Raw genomic sequence first — 20,828 nt, 5'->3', positions numbered from 1 at the left:
CCCCAAGTGGCATTGACAGTAGTAATTCCATGGAGATTTTCCTGTTCTAAGTGAGTGACTTCATGGGTAGCTTTTGCAGAATGATCCTGATGATGGAGTTAAAAATGATCATCTTTGGATTTTCACTAAAATGGAATTTTTAAAGTAAGTTTTTATTAACTTTTCAAAACATTTATGAGTTAAGAAATTAGAAGGAAACACCTCTTTGCTGTTTAAGATCTGTGATCTAATAAACAGGTGGGTTTTCCATAAGACAGCAAAATCTCATTAATTCAAACTAAAATAATGTTTTTAGTTCAAAAGTGGGAGCTGGGTTGAAAATTAATTTTGTTTAGTCAGTCATGTAATTGCAGAGTTTGAATTAATAGTACAATCAAGACAGGGAATGTTCAAAATACTTTAAGGCATTAACTTTTCAGGAAAGTTGGAAAATTTGTCCAAAAAGTCTATTTAAATAGAACTCATTATTACACTAATTATAGATCATGTTTATATATTCATATGAAAATGTACACTAATGACCTCTACTTTCACGTAGCTTAACTTGAGCCCCAATCTGAACCAAACTGAAAGCTGTAACAGAGAAGCATGGTGTCTCTTTCCCATTTGAATACAGCATCCCCTCAAGCAAATATTTGTTAAATAAATACATTTTTCCGAACTTTCAAAATAGGAAAAAAAAATACAACATAAAGGAAAACTGTGACCTAATGGGATATTTAAAAAAAAATGGGGTGAAAGATCAAAATTTGAAACAAAGACTATATATTAAATAAACAGAACACATTAAATTCTACATCTTAAATTGGTAATAAAAGGCACCAAATGGTTAATTTCCATTCACTACCTGTAACGTGCCTAGAAGTTTTCTAGATTTACCTCCCCAAAGTTTTAACCAAATGTATCATTTTTCCTTATTAAAAAAATTAATATGCATAATAAAAAGACAATATTCTTTCTGCCTCTGACCCTACCACCATATAGCTATTCAACATGTTTTTGTTTTGTAACTCAAAAACACAACCCAGAGTGACAAGAAATTAAAATGAAAATCTCAAACTTGCAGAAGAGGTTTACCTAAGAAAATCTTTCGCATATAAAAATTTTGCTTCAAGAGAATATTAAACTTTTACATAAAGACAATTCATGGTTGGAGAAAAATTTCTATTTATGTAGTGAAAATAATAAAATTACTTAAACATTATATGCTTCAGACTTTTCATTAATTCAGACTGACCTACTCATTAACTTGAAATGCTAGTGTTTTCCCATACCATATATGAAATATGCATATTACGGTCAGGTACGTGAGTATATGAGTCTCTCTATCTATAAAATTAAAATAGAGAGAAGCATCTGCTCCCCAAAACCACCAAAAATTAGCTAAATTTTGATTTAGAGTAAACGAAGTATTTCTGAAATCCTTAAAATCGTTTTTTGTAGGCAGTTTTTCAGTAGCCTTATTTCAGAGGGTTGTCCCTATCGGATACAAGCATAATTGACTACAAAAATGCATAAGTAAAGGAAGCTAATGGCCTTGCTTAATTAAAATGTAAAACTTCACCATCTTATATTCCATTTATATGATTTTAAAGGAGGCTTCAGTAAGTCACTCTCTTGACAAGAGCATTCAGATTGCAGAGAAGGCTACAAAGGCGTTAATGACATTTACCCCCCTAATAAGAGCTGTTCACACTTCATGGTTTTTCCTTGTTATTGCTCAGGACAGACACTAGCACCTCATTGAAAGATCAGTGCTGCAAAGGAAAAAAGGCCCCTTGAGACATCTCAGACTTGAGGAAAAGCACTAAATCAGGTGATGCTACATAGATGACATATTTGATCCTCAGGGGTTCTTACTCACCCTATGGCCATGGATTTGAGGCAGTTAACACACAGCCAATCAAAACCCTCCCCCACTCCCAGAAGACAGGGCCATCTTCTTCTGCAGCAGGCATAGTGAAGGCTAGGGAGAAAAGAAATAAACTTCTTTCAGGTGCCCTAGGTCTGGCAGGATCCAAATGTCTTGTACTGCTCTCAGTTAATCTCCATCGATGTGTGGCTGAATGAATAAAACACTGACCTTTTCACCTAAGAGACCACAATTTGAATCCAACGTAAAGTCACTGGAGGATCAATGGACAGAGGCACTCATATTTTAAAGCAATAAAGCACTGCAAAAGGGAAAAGGAAAAAAAAAGTTTTTTACCGTGGTTTTGGCCACAGATTCAACCCGGTTTCCCTGGCTCAGCTATTATGAATTGGATCTCTGATTCAGAATTGAAAAGCTCCCAGCACTGCCCCTATGGATCTCAAAATCTGGCACGAGCCCATGGCTACTGCAAGGCAGACATTCCCTCACATGTCAATACGTGGAAAAGCAATCCCGGCTGGTGATGGAATGATGGCTGACTCAATGGAATATACTCAGCATGAACTCCAATTCTGGCAGAGATGACAGGACGCAGAAACAAGTAGCTCTTAATTACTCTTTCAAGGGGAATTTAAGTGTATTTCGTTGTTGTTAATTTGAAATTCTTAAAGATGTGTGCATACTTTTAAACAAGAGGCAAATGAACGAAGTGACTGAAGGTGTGTCCCTGACTACCTCGTTTTGTGTCTTATCAACACACCATAAAATTAACAGGCTTAATATGAACAGGTACCCTAGAGACAAAAACCTATAGGATAGATACTCTATTGTTTAAATGTCAATTTCTTTGAAGCCTGGACTAACCTGACCATAAGCCAATATTTTCAGTCGTCCGTATTCCAAACATTCTATTTATTTCACTAAGGAATCTGAAAGAAATGCCTGTTGTGCACTGCCTTCCTTTAGAATTGTATCCCAGAGAGGATGCAGTGTGCACCGGAGTCTTCAAATTACCACACTTATTCCACTGCTATTTTTAAAACCAAAAAAGAAAAAAAGTCCACAGCAGGAAAAGTATATTAAAATAAAAATAGAAAATACAGCAACCACATTACTCATACTAACTAGAAAGCTGCCTCTGACACTATTATTATGGCTTTGTTAAAGAGAGAAAATTACATGAGAACAAGAAAACCAGGTTAAAGCATTTTCTTACACAGAGGACCTTCAGTTCTCAAAGTCTCTGAGAAACAGCTTCCTGGGGCCTATAGGTAAGAAATACACAATAAACTCAAGATGACCTCTGGACAGAAAATGCATACCAACTGATAACTCGTTCTCTTACTTTTGGGGCCTTATGAATTACGGTCTACTGGAGCCATGCAAGGCATTCTACTGTTAAGATGCAAAACTATCTGTCTGATCTACTCTCCAAGTCCCTGTCCCAAGTCTACGTTGACTGAGAGAGAGAGAGAATACAATACTCAGTGCCAGCAACAAATGAAAACACTTCCTAGATAGCAATAGGACCTCAGTGGTGGGTTTCTAAAACAACTGTTCATGAAGCCACTAGCCAGCGACTGGCCTTTTTGAGGGTTAATAGCAACAAATGCCAGGTCTGTGAACCAAAAGAATCACTAGCCACTCCCCTTAAAAAGGGATGTGATGCAGGGCCCCTGGCTGGCTCAGTGGGCAGAGTATGTGACTCTTCATCTCAGGGTTGTGAGTTCGAGCCCCAGGTTGGGTGTAGAGATTACTTAAAAATTAAATCTATTAAAAATATATGAAAGAAAGAAAGAAAGAAAGAAAGAGAAAAAGAAAAAGAAAAAGAGAGAGAGAAGGGAGAAAGAAAGGGATGTGATGCAAATGTCAGGTGAATCAAGATGAGCTTCTCAGCAACAGGCCCAGGCCTGGCCTAACACACTCACTTAAACCACAGCTCAATGCTGCTCACCTAACTGAAATGCAGCTTTCCCCCATAAACTTGTTCACACCTCTTCCCAACATAGCATTCTTCCTGTACGGAAAAATGCTTGTTCCATCCTTTCTACTATGTAACAATATCTCTCTTCTTCCTTAAGAATCTCCTCTTTCAACAGGTCTTCCTAGAGTAATTCAATTTGGCAGTGGTCACTTTAATTCTACTAGCAAATGTATTGGCCTGCATTCTATTTTCCAACTGCTGCTGGCATTACTTATAAGACTACCATACATGAATCAAATACATATATCTTTATTTATGTTTGTCCCATCTGTATGGATTTAGCAAGAGCTTCCAGCAACCCACACAGATGCTCATCTCACTTTCTACTTTTTCATAGTCCTTCATGATTTCACATAGGAGAATGTGAAACATAGGTCACTCAAAAGAAACAGATGGCAGACTGGGGCTGGGTCTTGACAGCCTTCCCATGATTCTCTGCTACAGTCACAGATCTCAGTTCTTGGGCAAGCCCTCACCATCCCCCACCTGCCCCTTCAGTCAAATTGGGGGGAATACTAGAAAAGGACATGGTAGCTCAAATAAAATGTATGGACAACTAGAAGAATCACAACGTTTCTGTTGCTCTAGAAACTTAAGGGTTGTGAGGAATGGTGAATTTGAAAATGCCTTTACTTAAAGAATTAATATTTACTGAGATCTACTATGAATTTAACAAATGATTTCCTTTTACTCTCAAAACTCCAGTAAGGAGGTATCAGCAAAACTAGGCTTACAGAAATTATATATTTTTTGCAAAACTAGAGAGCTAATTGATGGTGGAACTGAGGTCTGAACCTACAGCTCAGGGGCGTTCCACTTCAAATTCAACCAGGAGCATGTCAGAGTATTGCTCTGGAGACCGTGTGGTTGAATCAGTGCCATCACAGAGAGTATCCATTTCCAGTAAATCTGAACCAGTTCTGATCAGATGGTGAATGGCCAGAGAACTGTGGGCTAATTTTTTGTTCCTCCTGGGGAACACAAAAACCCTCTCTCCATGTCCACAGACACAAATTCTATTCTACCAGTTACTGCATTCCATCCTGGAATTTGGTGAGCTCTCTATTTCTACTTTGCAAGGGTAAAGGGAGGAATATTTTTACTTTAACTCTGAGCACAAAACATCAAGCTACGTCCTTGGATATAAGGTGTTTATTTTCACTGCTGTTCAAACAGTTAGAGCTTTGGCAAGGGATTCAAAATCCCTGTATTCCACTTCCAGCTTTGACCCTGTCTGAGGCCTTCAGCCACGATTACTTTAAAACCAGGGATAACAGTCTCTGAAACTATCTCTCTAATAGGGAGGCTAAGAGAATTGCTGGGATAATGTCTGTAGAGTAGTCCAAGCACTCTGGAAAACAGATACTGTAAATATAGAACATTGCTCTGAACCATCTACCTTTTGTATATCCCTGCCAAAGACGGGGGATCTTGATCATTCATTCCTGTGATCTTTCACTTCTGAAAGAGAGTCACGTATTGTTGACATAATGCAAAGACACCTTAAGTTATGGTGGTGATAACCCAATCTTTAGTTGGAGTCAAATAATCCCTCCTCTGGGTCAATACTATGGGTCATCTGTACATTCTTACAGTTTTGATCATACAACCTGCATTATTTGTTTACAGCTGCTTTGTCCTGAACAGTGAAGGCTTCCTGAGAGATCTCTTGTGTACTCAGCACATAGTAATTAAGTGGTAAAATTTGCTATTTGAAGGACTACCTAAATGAATTTAAACCTAGAACCATTCTTCTTTCTGCTCCAGAAATTTCCTAAAAACTGTGAGGTCAGGTAATGCCCATAAAAATGTTGTCTATTTTAAGTAAGTTTTACTTTATGCATTGGGGTGAAAGCCCAGATACTCTAACAATTTTAATAGATTCATTAAGTAGTCATTCATCCTGTGCCCAGTGCTTAGAAGAATACTGGAAGAGTTGATGAAATAGAAAAAAGCAAGGGTAATAAAATGACTGTCATTTTTGGAATAAGTCATTACTTAAAAACGTAGAAAAAGCACACATACATATTCACACACGCACAATGTAGTACCCATTAATAAGAGCATTGTGGGCTAGTTGTTGCTCTACGTACTTTATAAATATCTTTCATTTAACTTTATAAATGAAGAAACTTAGGTTCAAATATGCTAAATGACCTACCTTAGGTTACAGAGCAATCAAAAGTTGAAACCAAGATTCATACCCAAGTCTGTCTCACTTCAAGGTCCAAAGCCTTTGTCACTATAGTTTCTTGCCTCTTACTTGCAATCAGGTATATACTACATATGTACGTATATGCAGGTTTATGTCTATCTGTATGTACATATGTGTGTATGTCTTATTTACAACTGAATAGTAGCTACTCTTTTGCCTGACTGTATGGGAAGGCACTCTGTTCTAAGAGATGCAGTGAAATATTAAAAAAAAAAAAAAATCCTGGATTTAAGGCTGCTTTATACACAAAGGTCTAAGATGGCCATGTTGGCAAGAGTCTATATCATCTTTTTCATCATTACGTTAATCGTTAACATTTACTAGATACTTAGCAAGTGGCACTATGAAATGTTTTATACGCATTATCTTATTTTATCTTCACAATAAACCCATGAGGTACGGTTAGTATCCTTGCTTTCCAGGTGAGGGAACCAAGGCTTAGGCAGATAAAGACACAGGTCTATTTTCACACATTTAGTAAGACCTGCAACCGGGATTCGAACCCACAAGCCTGCTCTAACACACTACTCTGCTGCCCTAAGCTTTCCTTGTCCGACTATACAAAAGAAGGTAGAACTACAGCTAGTCCGCCACACCTGAACAGGGCACTGAGCTGGGCACATCCTCCATGGTACAAAGGTACAGCTGGGAGTGGCTGCTAGCCCCAGACCACATGTCCTTGTTCCCTCAGTCACTTGGCCCCACTTAGATGGAAGCTCTGATCAGTGACTTGTAGAAGAAGTGACCCACTCTGCTTCCAGACCTGGTCCAGGAAAACCTCCCACACAGCCCCTCTACCATCTCTCAGCACTGCCACCTGGATGAGGAGCCTGAGGCCCCAGAGAATAGCAGAGCCATGAAACAGGAGAGGCTCTAAGTTGCCAGAGACGTTTGAGGAGATCAAAGCACCTCTGGGAGGAAAACGTTCACCAACCAGGAATGCTGACCCGTCTTGCTGAGAGAGAGAAATAAACTCCTGTTGTGGTAGGCCGCTAGTATTTCAGGGTTTACTTACTAAAACAAATAGCATTTCTCTTATTCACTAAAGCTTAAAATGTATTTATCTTTTTCTAAGCATTTGATATCTGCAGAGAAACAGGTTTGACACCTGAAATTTCCCTCCTGTAACCGATCAGAGTTAGGTTTATGCATAGATGTAAGTGGGAAAAAAAAACCCAACTTCAGTGGGAGTTTATAACATGTTTTCATCTACATTATTTCACCTTTTTGCCATTCAAGAACAAGAGAGGCATAAGGGGTTATCTCAGTTTTAAAGTTGAAGAAACTGTGGGGGTGCCTGGGTGGCTCTGTCAGTTGAGTGTCCGACTCTTGGTTTCGGCTCAGGTCATGATCTCAGGGTTGTGAGATCAAGCCCCGCCTCAGGCTCTGCAATGGGTGTGGAGATTCTCTCTCCCCCTCTGTCCTTTCACCCCCCCTTCATCTCAAAAAAAGGAAAGAATAAGAAAAAGAAGAAGAGGAGGAGGAGGAAAAAACCATGGCTGAGAATGGCCAATTTTCCATACTCACATATATCATCAGTGGCAGTACTGGGACTTTAGCCCAATATTCTTACTCAATGTGCAGTGCACCCTTTGCCATCCAACTTGATATCCTTTTATAGACCCAGAAAAGAACATTTCATCTCTGCTCCACCTCCTGCACATGATATAGTTGAAATCTTATTGATTAGGTTTTTTTGCACTCTTACAAGATATGTAATCCTGGAAAGGTAAGTCAAAGAGCAGAATTCACAATGAAGCATTAATGATAAAAAACAGATCTAGAGAAAAATTTGGGTCATGGAAATGAGAGAGGAAGGTAATCTGAAACAGGGTAGACTATCAAGAAATACCCAAGAAAAGGGATATAAAAGAGGGACTAATTTCACTAAGGTCAGGTAGACAAGACCTGTCACTGAATGCAAGAGGCATCTTAACTATCTTTCCAGTTCAAGATTCTCAGGCCTTCTCTATTCTCTAAACCATGCTCCTCTGATGCTAAAAGGTTCTCACAGATTACATTCTGGAAAGATACCTTGGTTGTCTTAAAACAACGACAACAACAACAACAACAACAAAACCCCAAATACTCCACATAGAATCAGAGACCTGAGTGCAAATCAGATTTCAAAATTTTCTCCCTCCGGTATTTTGGAAGCATTATTATGTGTGAGGCTGTGTACTAGGAGTTGGGTTATAGTAATGAGCAAGAGATGAGTGGTTCTTATCTTCAGGAAGCTTACAGTGCATCAACTGTGCCAATTAATAGCTTCTGTGATCATGGGAAAGTCACTCAATCTCTTTGAATTTCAACTACTCCAAATGTTAATTCATTGGCAATATCTACAAGAGAATGGTATAAGTGGACTCAAAGGCCTAACATATGTGAACTTGCTCCGCAAAGGGCTGTTTAAATACAAGTGTTTACTGAATATTGATGTTTTCCACCACATGGATACCACAAAACACTTGTTCCACACAGACCACTAGCTAGGGGGTGTGGAAGCCTTTGTTTCTGTTCCTACTGCCCTCAGGAGCCCATCTGTCCTTAGAGTACCTAGAAAGCCCGAGGAAAGACTACCAGCCCTTAGATCAACTGGTTACTGCATATTCCATGAGTTCCATGGTGAGAATCAAGCTGTACCAAGTGAAGTAGGTTTCTTTACCCATTCATTTAACAAATATTTATTGAGTGCCCTCCCTTTGTGGTGGTCCCTAGTGAGGAAGCCAAGAAGAAAACCATTTTAACAGTTGACTTAATTGATTGATTTTAAATTGGATTGGAGCTTGAGGGAAACAGTCTTGAGGTAGAGCCACACAAGAAAAGACTTATACTGGTTAACCTGGACAGAAAAGTTCTCTGTGAAAAAGTGGGACCTCAGCTGACACCTAAAGAACAAGAAACTACCTCTGTGTAGAGAGGAATAGGGGATTCCATGCGGAAGAATCCATGTATGTGAATGCCCCAAGTGGAGGAAGAGTTCTGATAAGCTTGACAGGAAAAGGCTATGAAGTGGAAAGTGTTTGTGGAGTCTACTTACCTACTCTCACAAACCACTTATTCCAGAACTTCTCAGAGCCTTTATGCTGATGTGTACACCTTGAGGCTCTACCAGAAGGATCCTGAGTGTAGTTCCTCCCAAATCTAAAATCAGACCTCTGGAAGACTACTGCCCCCAGAATACTCTGGGAAATAGTCTCCTAAAGTATTGATGGTTCTATTAGTTCTCATTGTTTCAAGACACAGGTGATTTGAAATGTGCATCCCTGCTGGCCCTCTCACAAGGCTGCTGCACCTTAGCTAATTATTCAGGGTGTCTGATATGGTTCTCTGAATTCTGGCAGGACTCATTTGCAAAGAAAGAGATTTCCACAGATGGGCTGGTGTATGAGCCCTGGCAAGTCAGATACATGCTCAAACTGAAAAATGACTTCATGAAAACCCAATTTTCAAATGATTAAATTCAAAAGTGATAATCACCTATACTCTTATATCCTAAGTCAAAGACAGAGAAAATGGGGAAGGGACAGGACACTGCTTCTATTTATTGTCAATAAATGTACCACGGGATATAGACTTGAAAAAAGAATTAATCTTTGGCAGCAGGAAAAACATCTTACGTTCCTTTAGATTTTAGCATCTAATTGCCTATTTCCTTTTTCTGCTGTTTTGTGGGAAAATGCCTAAAATTTACCTCACTTTTTCTGTACTTTATGAATGAACACTCTAATTGCTACACAGGAGAATACTGGGTTTTCTACTTTTAAGATGCTACCTGGATTCTTACATCATTGTGGTCCAAGTTATGCTCTTCATTTTACACCCAGCTGGCTCGCTTATGAATTACATGGATGATTACAGACGTGAAAAAGTAATTTTTACCAAAACAGCACGATTCTTGAAAGATATTGATAGTCTTTTAAATGAATCTGTGCCATCACTATGACCTCCCTCTTCCTTTTAATAACCTCTTCATACATGCTCGTAAATGATAGTTTTGAACGGCCTACTCTTCTTTTCCCCCACATCCAAAAATTCAAAATCAGATCAGACACCTGCTATTCTTTCACATTCAAAACTATCTCTGAAAGCAGCAGTAGCTGTGTCTACACAAGGGATGGAGGGTTAGGCCCAGAGAGAGTTAAATTAATATCCTGGCTTCACCAGTTCAACTTACCGTACATCTTCATTTGCCCAGTAACACAATCTATAGCCAACTGCTAACCAAGTCAATATGTGGTAAGACTAACAGCCACCCTAACTTGCCTTGATAATTATTCTCCTTTAACTGACATAATATTCAATATACTGTTGTTGAGAGCAATAATGCTAAAATTGATGCCTTGAGGGCTACAAGACAATTGAGTTTTAGCCAGATAAAATGACTTGTACGCTAACAGTGCATTATAGAGTTCCACAACCTTTGGACACACATTTTACAGCCTTCTTGCATGAAAATGTTACATATAATTATATTCAAAGTCATTTGCGTATACCTTATCATTACTACATATAATTTTTAAAATATTGGCCAATAACCAAATTACATTGCTTTAGATGAAAGGGGTTTGTTTCTATAGTTTAGCTCTTGTTTTTGAGTGTCTTATTTTTTAAAACAAAATGAGCATTTTCTTACTACACAGTTTTGTGTCCTTCAACATCTTGCTTTTTCCCTAAACCAAGAACTATTTTCACAAGGAAGAAATAGATGATAAATGCTAAGTACCAAAAGCATCATTTAAATAAAATCTATATTACATCAATCCTATCAATAAAACAAGACAGAAACTAAACCTTGTATTCTTCTAATGTAAAAATCATCTATGATTTTCTCAAAATGTCAATTCTAGGCCCTGAATGGAGAAACAGATTATATTAAGTTTAAGACTTTGTCAAAAATCTATATTAAGTTAATAAAAATTAATTACAGCTTAAGTATCACAATAAATGGCAGAATTCTTCATATGTAATATTTCACCCTGAAATAAGAGACTTTACAAATTTCAGGTCGTGGTTTTGCTGAATTTTCCTCTCATCCTTAATTTCTCTTGCAATTTTGTATTGTTAAAACCTTGGCCCTCACACAAAAAGAAATACGGAGTACATTTCAAAGTACATTTTCTGTGCACTTTAGAGATAGACTGAAACGGAGAAAAATTAACACTTAAATAATAATTTCAAGTCAAACAAAGAACAGGTATTGGTCAAGGCAAAACATTAGGACAATATCACAGAACAACAAGCAGGTTCTAGATTTACTGCCATCAAAATGCTACAGTGAATGGGGTTGTTAAGAGGGCAACGAATCAGTCATGCACGTATGTTTGGACAGGAAGATACCATGCATCTGCTCCAGAAAGCTCAGGCAAAAATATACACGTAGAACTGAAATACAGCACTGATGACAGAACTAAGCCTCAGAGTGGAGGCAGTAAAGTGGTACTAGATTGGGGAGTATCATCATAGGTTTTGAATAAAGAGTGCTTAGCCACGCTAACAGTTCTGTTCAAAAATGTTCAAGACCTTTGTTCCTTTCTGTAGAGTAAGAGCTATCCCAAGTGGATATTAATAATTATGTTGTGGAAACGAATGTAGAAAGATGTGGCACCATATCTACTCCAGGCCAGTACGAGCAGGTATTGTGAAATTGGTTCCATGCTTTATTTTTCCTGGCCTCTTCCTTCTGGACCTCATGTTCCCCCAGGTCCCCTGACCACCCAGGACTTAACTTTCCACTCACCCCACTGAAATGCCCCCATCCTGAGGCAAATGAGATAATGCTTGTGAAAGTCTTCTATAAACTAAAAACGTAATACATAATTATTCCTATTATCATCTTCATCTTGTCTTCTGAGGGCCAAATTCTCTGTGCCTTCCAAGTTGACATCTCACTAAACTAAGCAATGATTGAATGCTAACCAGAGCACTCACAAGAGCAGACGGGTTATTCCACCTTCTGTCTCTCTCTACTTCCTGTCATCATACCTCTCTGCTCGCTTGCCCTGGCTAACACCTGGAGGTACCACAGGAGAATGACAGGAATGTGTGTGTTTTTATGCCAGGTTAAAGCAAGGGGGAGATGTGAGGCCCTCCACTCATCACATACCAAGCTGGCAGCCAAGGCCTTGCACACAACACAGGGTGATTCAGGGAATAAACAAGGCTGGCAGCGCCAAAAACAGTTTTTTTGTTTTTTGTTTTTTTTGAAGGGGTCAATTCTCCTGCTATTATCCCCATAAGAAATTTCAAAAATCACTTCAGATTCTACCTTCTCCAACTGTGATCTCCTTTGGCAGGAGGGAGTACTTCTTCATCGTCCAGTGTAGTCTTTTTGGATCCTGGGGTCTCCCAACATGCTGTTTTCAACATTTACCCTTCAAGGGTCATAGGAAGACAGATGGCCATAAAAACATTTCAGAGGCAAAGTACACAATGCAAAGCGACTCATGACATACTGCAAAAAATGACGAAAAAAATGCAGGGAGGTTGGGGTGGGGGTCGGCAATGGAGGCTGCAGTCCTCCAGGTAAACTTCTTAAGACCCTACCAGATCACAAGTGCCACTGATACAAACAAGAGACTCAAGCTGGAAGAACAGGTGTTGTGAAAGCCAAAACTATACCCGTGTCTGTGTGCTTTGGAATATGAGGGCTTACTGGTTATAAAAGCAGAGAGTTTACAGAGGTTACAGTTCTGATTTGGATGAAGAAGCAATAAATAGGGGACACAGACAACCAAAAAACAAAACAAAACACTAACCCTATAAATTCAGAGCAAGCAAAAGCCCTACTAAACCCAGATGGGTTTAGTAATCTCAGATTTTCACGAACACGTCACCCACCTCAAAGAGCCCTTCCTTTTAGTGGGGCTACAATCAGACTTGTTGGAGAAGCAGGAAGCCCACGTTGTAGGAAGAGGGAGCTGAATTTAAAAAGGTGCAAACAAAGCAGTGCTAGGCAACAGGCCACTTTTTCCTTGCTAGCACACACCACCGAGGCCCAGCGCCAGCCTGCTGGGACAGAGCTCCTTCTTTCCAGTTCTCTGACAAGCCTGCCAAAAGGAGCACTTTAATCAGAAGAGGGTGTGCCTGCCCGGGCCTGTGAGGGGCAGGAAAGACACCAGGTTTGCAAGGGTTCTCCCTCAGCCCGTCCTAGAGCTGGCCAGACACCAGCTTCACGTCCTCCCCCTACCTGAAGGATGTACCCCCGGACGTAGTCCCGCAGAGTCCAGCCCAGGCCGTGCAGGATGTGCAGCACCTCCTCCTGCTTCAGGACACTGAAGAGACGGTCCAGCAGGATCTTTAGCCGCACAGGCACCGCCTGCGTCCCGTACAGCATCAGGCTGCTGATGTCGAACACCACGTTGGACTGCACGATCTCCACCTGGGTGGGGTGGTATAGGTGCTGCGTGCTGAGCTTATCCAAGGCTGTGGTGGTCCCACCAAAGTTCCGGAGGTGGGTGGGAATACGGAGACAGAGGGAAAGGGCAGAGACAAAGAAAGTAGAAACAAGTTACTGGAAGTTATCAGGGCTCCATTTCTACAGATGGATCAGGACTGCAGATGTTTAAGCAAGATTTTGCAATGTAAACAGTTCTCTTCCCAACTCCTCCCTGCTTTGTCTTTTCTTTTTAATTTGGTATGTTTATAAATTGCAGACAACAGCAAATACAAAACATACTCGACTTTCGGAAAGAGAGCCACTGACGATGTTTCTAAATGACTGTGGCCAGCTCTAAAAACCTGACTAATTAATTTCCCAATTGAACTATGGCTTAGCCCAAGTTGCCATGGTGTCCCCCATGTCCCCCCCCCCACCAAAGACAGACAGACAGACAATTCCTGACTCCTGCCATAAGAGCAGGCTCAGCCTATCAGCTTTCTGAGTAAGATTCACCCCTTAGCATACTTGAATGGTTTAAAGAGGAAGAGGAGCATGCTGTTTAGACTACAGGGTTAAAAGGCCTAAGCTGAGGGAGTAAGGACTAGTATTGTAACTCGAGTTAAATTAGCCAGCAGGTATTATCCCAAGAAGCAGTTCTTCCAACTCCCCCTCTTGCTATTCACCTGTTAGTTTAATGTTCACTGGCCTGTTTCAAGAAAAAGGAATTCACATTGTAACTTGGTCACTTTTTATTAATAACTCTGACAAGGGTTTAGTATCAGATGAAAACAGGAGAAAAATGACAGACATCAAGGTTGAAGAATTTCTGTGTATTTCAGGGGCGTTACCTCAGTACAGAAAACTGAGGGTAACCATCTGCATAGTAAATACTTCAGGCCTTTTTCTCCTGATGTTTAAGAAGTTACATCTAGATCTAAAAGCCAAGATACGGTCATACATTCTAGTCCCCATCCTTATCTGAGCTCCTGGGAACCCTACTGCAGATAATGTAATTACATTTTTCCTCAGTTTCCCTACAGTGAACAATTAAGATAACATTGTCTCATCTACAAGGCTCAAAGAGATGCTGCAAAGATTAATGGGATAATGAGTGAGAGGTGCTTTGAACTCGTTAAGAGAGCACAAAAGCCTTAGATCAACTGTCAGAATTATACACAGATGACCTTCCAGAGATTAAAAAAGATAAACATGTGAGCCTGAAAGATGGTCATCTAATCTCATAAGTCAGGCAAATGGATATCAGAAAACAACCAGGCGCAAATCGTAACTACACCTGAGAGCGCCCAAGGTTTTTCCAAGTTCTAAACCACTGCCTGGCCTTTCTCAACCACTCTTCCCAGCACCTCAGCCCTCCACAGTATAGGCTACTGTACACGTGCACTCTGAGCAACTCCTGTTTGAATATGCCCGTACTGCTGCATATTAATGCAGGTAGTTAAAAGTGCATGCACACACACACTTTTTTTTTTAGTATTTCAAATGTATTTTTTTCAGGGTTCCTCCTCCACTCTCGTTTCCTCCTGACTTGTGGTCACCAGAGAGTTCATGTACTCTTGATAAATTGCTTTCTTACATCCACAGTGTAAAGGCCCTTATCATTTACCCGCTGGCTTCATTCAACACATTTACTCCCAGGAATACTTTGTCAAAGAGTTCGGGTTTCCTCATACTTCATTTCTTGCAGCTGATTGGTCTGATCTTTCCTATTCCAGTGGTTAAGTCAACTTTGAATAAATAGCTTTAAAAATTAATTTAACGTTTGGGAAAGATAAGGGATTCACAAGCCTAGGGATTGAAGTCTTCTCTCACTCCACAGGGCATTTAGACCACAAAACTGTAGGAATGAGGTATTATTATCCCTGTTCTTCTTCAAGAAGAGCTTTACTATTCAGCCTTCTGATGAGTACATGGCTCTGCTTACAGAATCCAGTGACCAGGTCAGGGGAAATCTGCTCCTCTCCCCCGTTTCCCTTCATCAACCCTCCTGGCCTGCATCAAACACTTCTTCGCCAAATACACTGCCATAACCACCACAAATAGGAAACCAGGAAAGTTCAGCAGATGACACCGAATCCTGATTTCCGTCCCCATGGTTGGTACCTACAGCTGTGCATTAAGTATGTGCAGGTGTGCGTACCTATGCATTCGAGGGCTGGGTGGAAAGCTGTCACCCCTCTCCCTCCTGCTCTTCAAAAAAGGGCTGGCAGTTTAAGAAGGCAAAGAGGACTAACCTGTCGAGGCTCCAGAAACAAAGAGAAGTTGTTCAGAGAACTGAAAGAGCACAAGTGGAAAGGTAAAGCAAAAACATGTCCCTAGATATGCTTTTGAGAACAACAGCGAGTGAGAATATTATAAGGACACTACCTGATTCCTCTTCATAAATATGCCATATGTCAAAAAGGAGATATATTGTTATAAGCCACATAAATATATGGCAGGGATCAACAACTTTTTCTGTAAAATGCCAGACAGTAAATATTTTAGGTTTGTGGGTCAAATGTTCTGTTTCACAAGCACTCACCTCTGTTGTTATAGAGGGAGAGCAGATAAGACTTAAACTAATGGGCGTGCCGGTGTTCCAATAAACGTTTATTTACATAAATAGGCACCTGGCCACATTTATACTCTGATATGGAGGATGAAAGGGTGGGCCAGATATTTAAAGAGAGTCAAGAGTAGATAAGAGAAAAAACCTGAGAGTGTGATTTAAGCAGCAATTATCTAGGAGATGAGCCACAGACAAAGGTTGAAAAATTAAACTGCCCAGCTCACAGGTGTCAACTACAAATTTCAGCATATACATATCATCAAAGATTATGATCTGTCAAATTTCTTGAATGTATCAAATTTTTCTGCTTTACAATTGTTGGATTATAATAAGTCACCAAGTTGTCGACGACTTTTGGGGATGTCTCCTAGGTGGACAAAGGGTAAGTGACAATTTTTTAGGTGTCCTAATAACAGTAAACTGAGTCGGCCTCGTGTCATGACTTTCCTTTATCTGATTGGGGAGGACTCAAGTCTGAGTCTTAGTGGGGTTAGGGATATGAGTTGGGCCAATGAGGATGAATAAAAGGCAGGGCAAGAATTTGTTCAGCAAAATGGAGTGAGAAAAGAGGATCACCCACCTTTAAACTTTATGGGTCTAACCATCTAAAATTGTCCTAAAATCTTAAAAAATAAATAAATAAATAAAATTGTCCTATACCAATGGTATTCCCCAAATTCCATTTTCAAATGAAATCTTAAGAAAAATTTGGTATAAAAACATATAGAAGTAAAGCTTTTCATGGTGAAGCTGGAGTGCATATGGATTAGAGAACTTCCAAAATTTGTCATTCTCTTCTTCCATTCAACTTGTTTAAACTGGGACCCCTATAGTTGCTGGAAGTACAGTGTAAAAAAAACACTTTTCTACACAATAAGATGATGTCAACTGTTTTGTCTGCTTTGTATCTACTCCCCTTCATTCTGGTACCGGAAACCTGATTGCCCTTTAGGGAGTCATTCTTCCTCTACACTCAGTATCAATTATTTCACAGACCAGAATTTTATGTTCCTTGAGCCAGGCCTGGAAACCAGGATACCTCATGTACAGCAACTGGTTCAAGAATGGGCAAGTGACCTAAGTCTGAACGGTGAGATTGACTCTAGGATTTTAGTTAGAACTACCGGGGGGCGCCTGGGTGGCGCAGTCGTTAAGCATCTGCCTTCAGCTCAGGGCATGATCCTGCCATTCTGGGATCGAGCCCCACATCAGGCTCCTCCGCTATGAGCCTGCTTCTTCCTCTCCCACTCTCCCTGCTTGTGTTCCCTCTCTCGCTGGCTGTCTCTATCTCTGTCAAATAAATAAATAAAATCTTAAAAAAAAAAAAAAAGAACTACTGGGAATTCTTCACTTTCCTGGAAATGTGCAGATAATATATATGCTTAAGAATGAGAATCACATGGAAGATAGGCTGCAAGATGGTCTGAGAAAGACCAAGTACTGATAATAACTGTTTGATCCAGAAGATATGGATATGGCAATGTTAAGGCCAGAATTTTCAGTTACATGAGCCAAAAAAATCTCTCCTCACTCTCTCTTTTTATGTCTGCCTGAAGTAGGATTCCATAATTTGTATCTAAAGGAGGCTTGACTAAGACAACCACTTTTGGGGGGAATTTTCCAGCTGGATACCATGGAATTTCAAGGCAGCTATCAGTGGTTTAACTACAGGTATATTAGTTCCAGGCCAAATGCTATTCACAATTTCTCCAATGACCAGAAGCAGGGTTATTCTTAACAATTTTGTATCTTATACAAATTTACAAAGGGTAATGGATACCATCAACACTATTAAATAAATGTAATTGTGTGCTGGGGGTAGGAAAAAGGAAATGACCATTTAAGTACTAACTAAAAGTCAGGCATTATTCTAGGGGGTTACAATGATCTCCTTTAATCCTTCAAAAAAATTAAAAATGCACAGTATTACTCTTATTGCCTATTCAGAGATGACAGGCTCAATGAAGCTAAGTAACAGGCCTAAGGTCACTTAGTTATTTCTTCCAAGAAAATTCTGTTTCCACCACATGTTCAGATAAACAGTCAATAAGTCTGGAAACCTGCAAGTCTTCATCATGTTGGAAGTCCCTAACTCCCAGCAATCTGGGCTTCTTGCCCATCACTCTGCTGAAGCAAGCATTTCAAAGGTCACCAACACCTGCCTTACTATGAAATCCGATAGCTTTTTTCCTTCATTATTCTCCATGATCTCTTCACAGCAGCTGACCTTATTGATCACCACTCCTCCTATAATGCTCTTCTCCTTCATTCATGCATACATTCATTTATTCACCAGCACTTAATAACTTATCACCAAGGTAGGTGCTGCATGCAGATGCAAAAGTAATTTATGTTGCGGCCTCCACCTTCAAAAGGAGACAGACGCAATCAGTATAAATGCTATAAAAGAGATTTGATAAAGTGTTGCAGAACACAAAAGAGAGGGTAAGTCTGCCAGACGAAGGCATCGTCTTGTAAGGTAGCTAGGAATTCAGCAAGGGACAAAGGAGGAGAGCAGTCCAGGTAGATGGAATGAAGGCAGGTATTCTCAAACATTACGTGCATTAGAATCATCTGAAGGGCTTACTGGAACACAGGCTGCTGGGCTACCGTCCCCAAAGTTCCTGACTGGGTCTGCGGTGGGGACCAAGGATTTGCATTTCTATTAAGTCTCCACAAAATGCTGATGCTGCTGGCCAGGGACCACACTTTGAGAACCACTGAACTAAAAGAACAGAATATCCACAGAATGTGTAATACTTGAGGCCAAATAGTTAGAGATAAGTACAAAAGAGTCAGATGGGCAAAGTGTAAGAAGCCTTAATACTAAAGGCCAAAAGGCCAAAAGCCGTGGAAGGCTTATGATATAATTTTATTTCCTGTTAATAGGATATAGAAAACATTAGACATTTTATAAGATAAAAGTGACTTAAATTTTAGATATAAAAACTTTGACAAGGGTCCACAAGTTAAATTAAAACAATGGTTGTCAGCTTGACGGACATGGCTCGTGTTCAGCAGTAAAAGCCACTGAATAAACCTCAGCCACAGAGCCACAACCCCCATTTCTCCTTTAAAAATTGTACCCTTCCTTCTTTACAAAATAATGGTGTACTCTGACTTGACTTACACAGTGCATTGGCCCAGGACGGAAAATTCTCCTGGGTGCCAAAATAAATGAAGCTTTGTGAAAGCCTCCTTTAATTATTGATAAAAGCACCAAGAACCTGGGAAGGTTTTTTTTCCTGACTATACCTATATGGGTAAGGAGTAGCTAGAACCCGATATTTTGGTCTATGCTGGAATATTCAGAATTCAGACAGAATGTAAAATGGGACAAGAGTAATGCATTCAACTCTAGCATTCCTACCTATTTTAACAATGAATCACTCTTTAGAAAGTATCCTTGTGAGAGCAAAGCACAAGTGTCCAATACTGAAAATGGCTTTTGCCTCCCAACATATTCAAAGGCAAGCCATTCTTTTCAATTAATCCTGACATCCATCCCTAGGAGTTGGGATCATTACCTGGGAAGAAAAACCCCTGAGCCTATGACATGTCTACTCTTTTAAATTCAGTATGAATATTTTCCTGGACCTATAAACTTTGTAGGACATACTAGATAAAATGTGAATAGAAATTTTACATGATTTCTTTCAGAAACTATGTTGATGATTTAATAAGGTAGTTACAACCTATTTAATCAAATAATATCAAAATAGTTATTTCAGTTATGATTAATTATCATTTTCATCTTTTTTTTTTTTTTTTTGAGAGGAAGGGAAGGGAGGAGGGGCAGAGGGAGAGGGAGAGAAAATCTTAAGCAGGTTCCACACAGAGTGGAGCCTGACATGGGGCTTGATCTCACAACCCTGAGATCATGACCCGAGCCAAAATCAAGAGTCAGATGCTTAACTGACTGAGCCACCCAGATCCCCCTCATGTTATTTCTTAAAATATTTTGAATATTTTCCACATCCTGCTAATAAAAGTAAAATTAACATAAATTATGACCTAAATGCCAAACACTTAATTTTTAGCAGTATAACTACTTTCATTAAATATGTAAAATCAGTTTGACCATGAGATCTAGCAAAATTAATAAATGTTTTTATAATATATGACTCCTACCTAATTTGTTCCTGAAGTCCAACACTATATTGTGATACAAACATGGAACAACATTATCAAAGTAAGACCATGACTTTTAACATACTCTTCATAAAAAAACTTAGGTTTTCATTATACTACATCATTACTAATTAAGTAATAAGAAATAGCATTTCTATTGTAAACTGAGTAATTTCATTAGCTCCACATTTTATTCTAGACTGTTTTAGTTATCTACCCTATAAAATGCAGTCCACAACATATTGATTTTTTAATAATTTTTCTCAAAATGCATATTAATACATTTGAATTGAAATGTGAGTTCAATTTCTTCCAATGAAAATTAAATTAGATTTGGAAGCGTGATTTGACCATGACCACTGGTGGAAATTTTCATCAATCAAGATAGCTGAATCTGCAATGATAAAAGTACGGCTTTTCAAAAATAAAAATAAAAAGCACATTGTAGAAACTATTTGAATAAGTAATACAGTATTTTATTTTCTCAATCTTTCCTGTGTATACTAGAATAAACAATACGCTTCTAAATGAAAGACTAACAGCTAAATTTATAAGTAGACATTTAATACACCTTGTTAATGCCTTTTTCCAGAAATTGAGAAGGTGAATGACTATAACAACATCTGGGTAATAAGGTGGGTGACTTTCATTTTTTTCCTTTTAGCAAAACTAATC

General features: G+C 39.3%; 1 protein-coding gene across 10 annotated transcripts in view; it reads right to left on the bottom strand.

Annotated features, from left to right (window-relative positions):
- BNC2 (basonuclin zinc finger protein 2) overlaps positions 1-20,828 on the bottom strand; it is a 349,620-nt gene that overhangs the window by 116,983 nt on the left and 211,809 nt on the right. For 8 of the 10 annotated variants that reach the window (XM_087869622.1, XM_045780617.2, XM_045780618.2 and 5 more), the window contains one exon: positions 13,262-13,497. In XM_087869622.1, coding sequence (XP_087725748.1) covers positions 13,262-13,497 — 236 coding nt within the window. Of the gene's footprint in view, positions 1-1,864; positions 7,470-12,340; positions 13,134-13,261; positions 13,498-20,828 lie in introns of those variants that run through there. The other 2 variants (XM_087869627.1, XM_087869626.1) reach the window with 2 other exon arrangements.

This window comes from Ursus americanus, chromosome 18 (assembly GCF_024610735.1).
Source record: "Ursus americanus isolate L20-20 chromosome 18, mUrsAme1.1.p, whole genome shotgun sequence".
NCBI lineage: Eukaryota > Metazoa > Chordata > Mammalia > Carnivora > Ursidae > Ursus > Ursus americanus.
The sequence above is the reverse complement of the archived record's forward strand: the minus strand, read 5'-3'. Positions and strand labels throughout refer to the sequence as shown.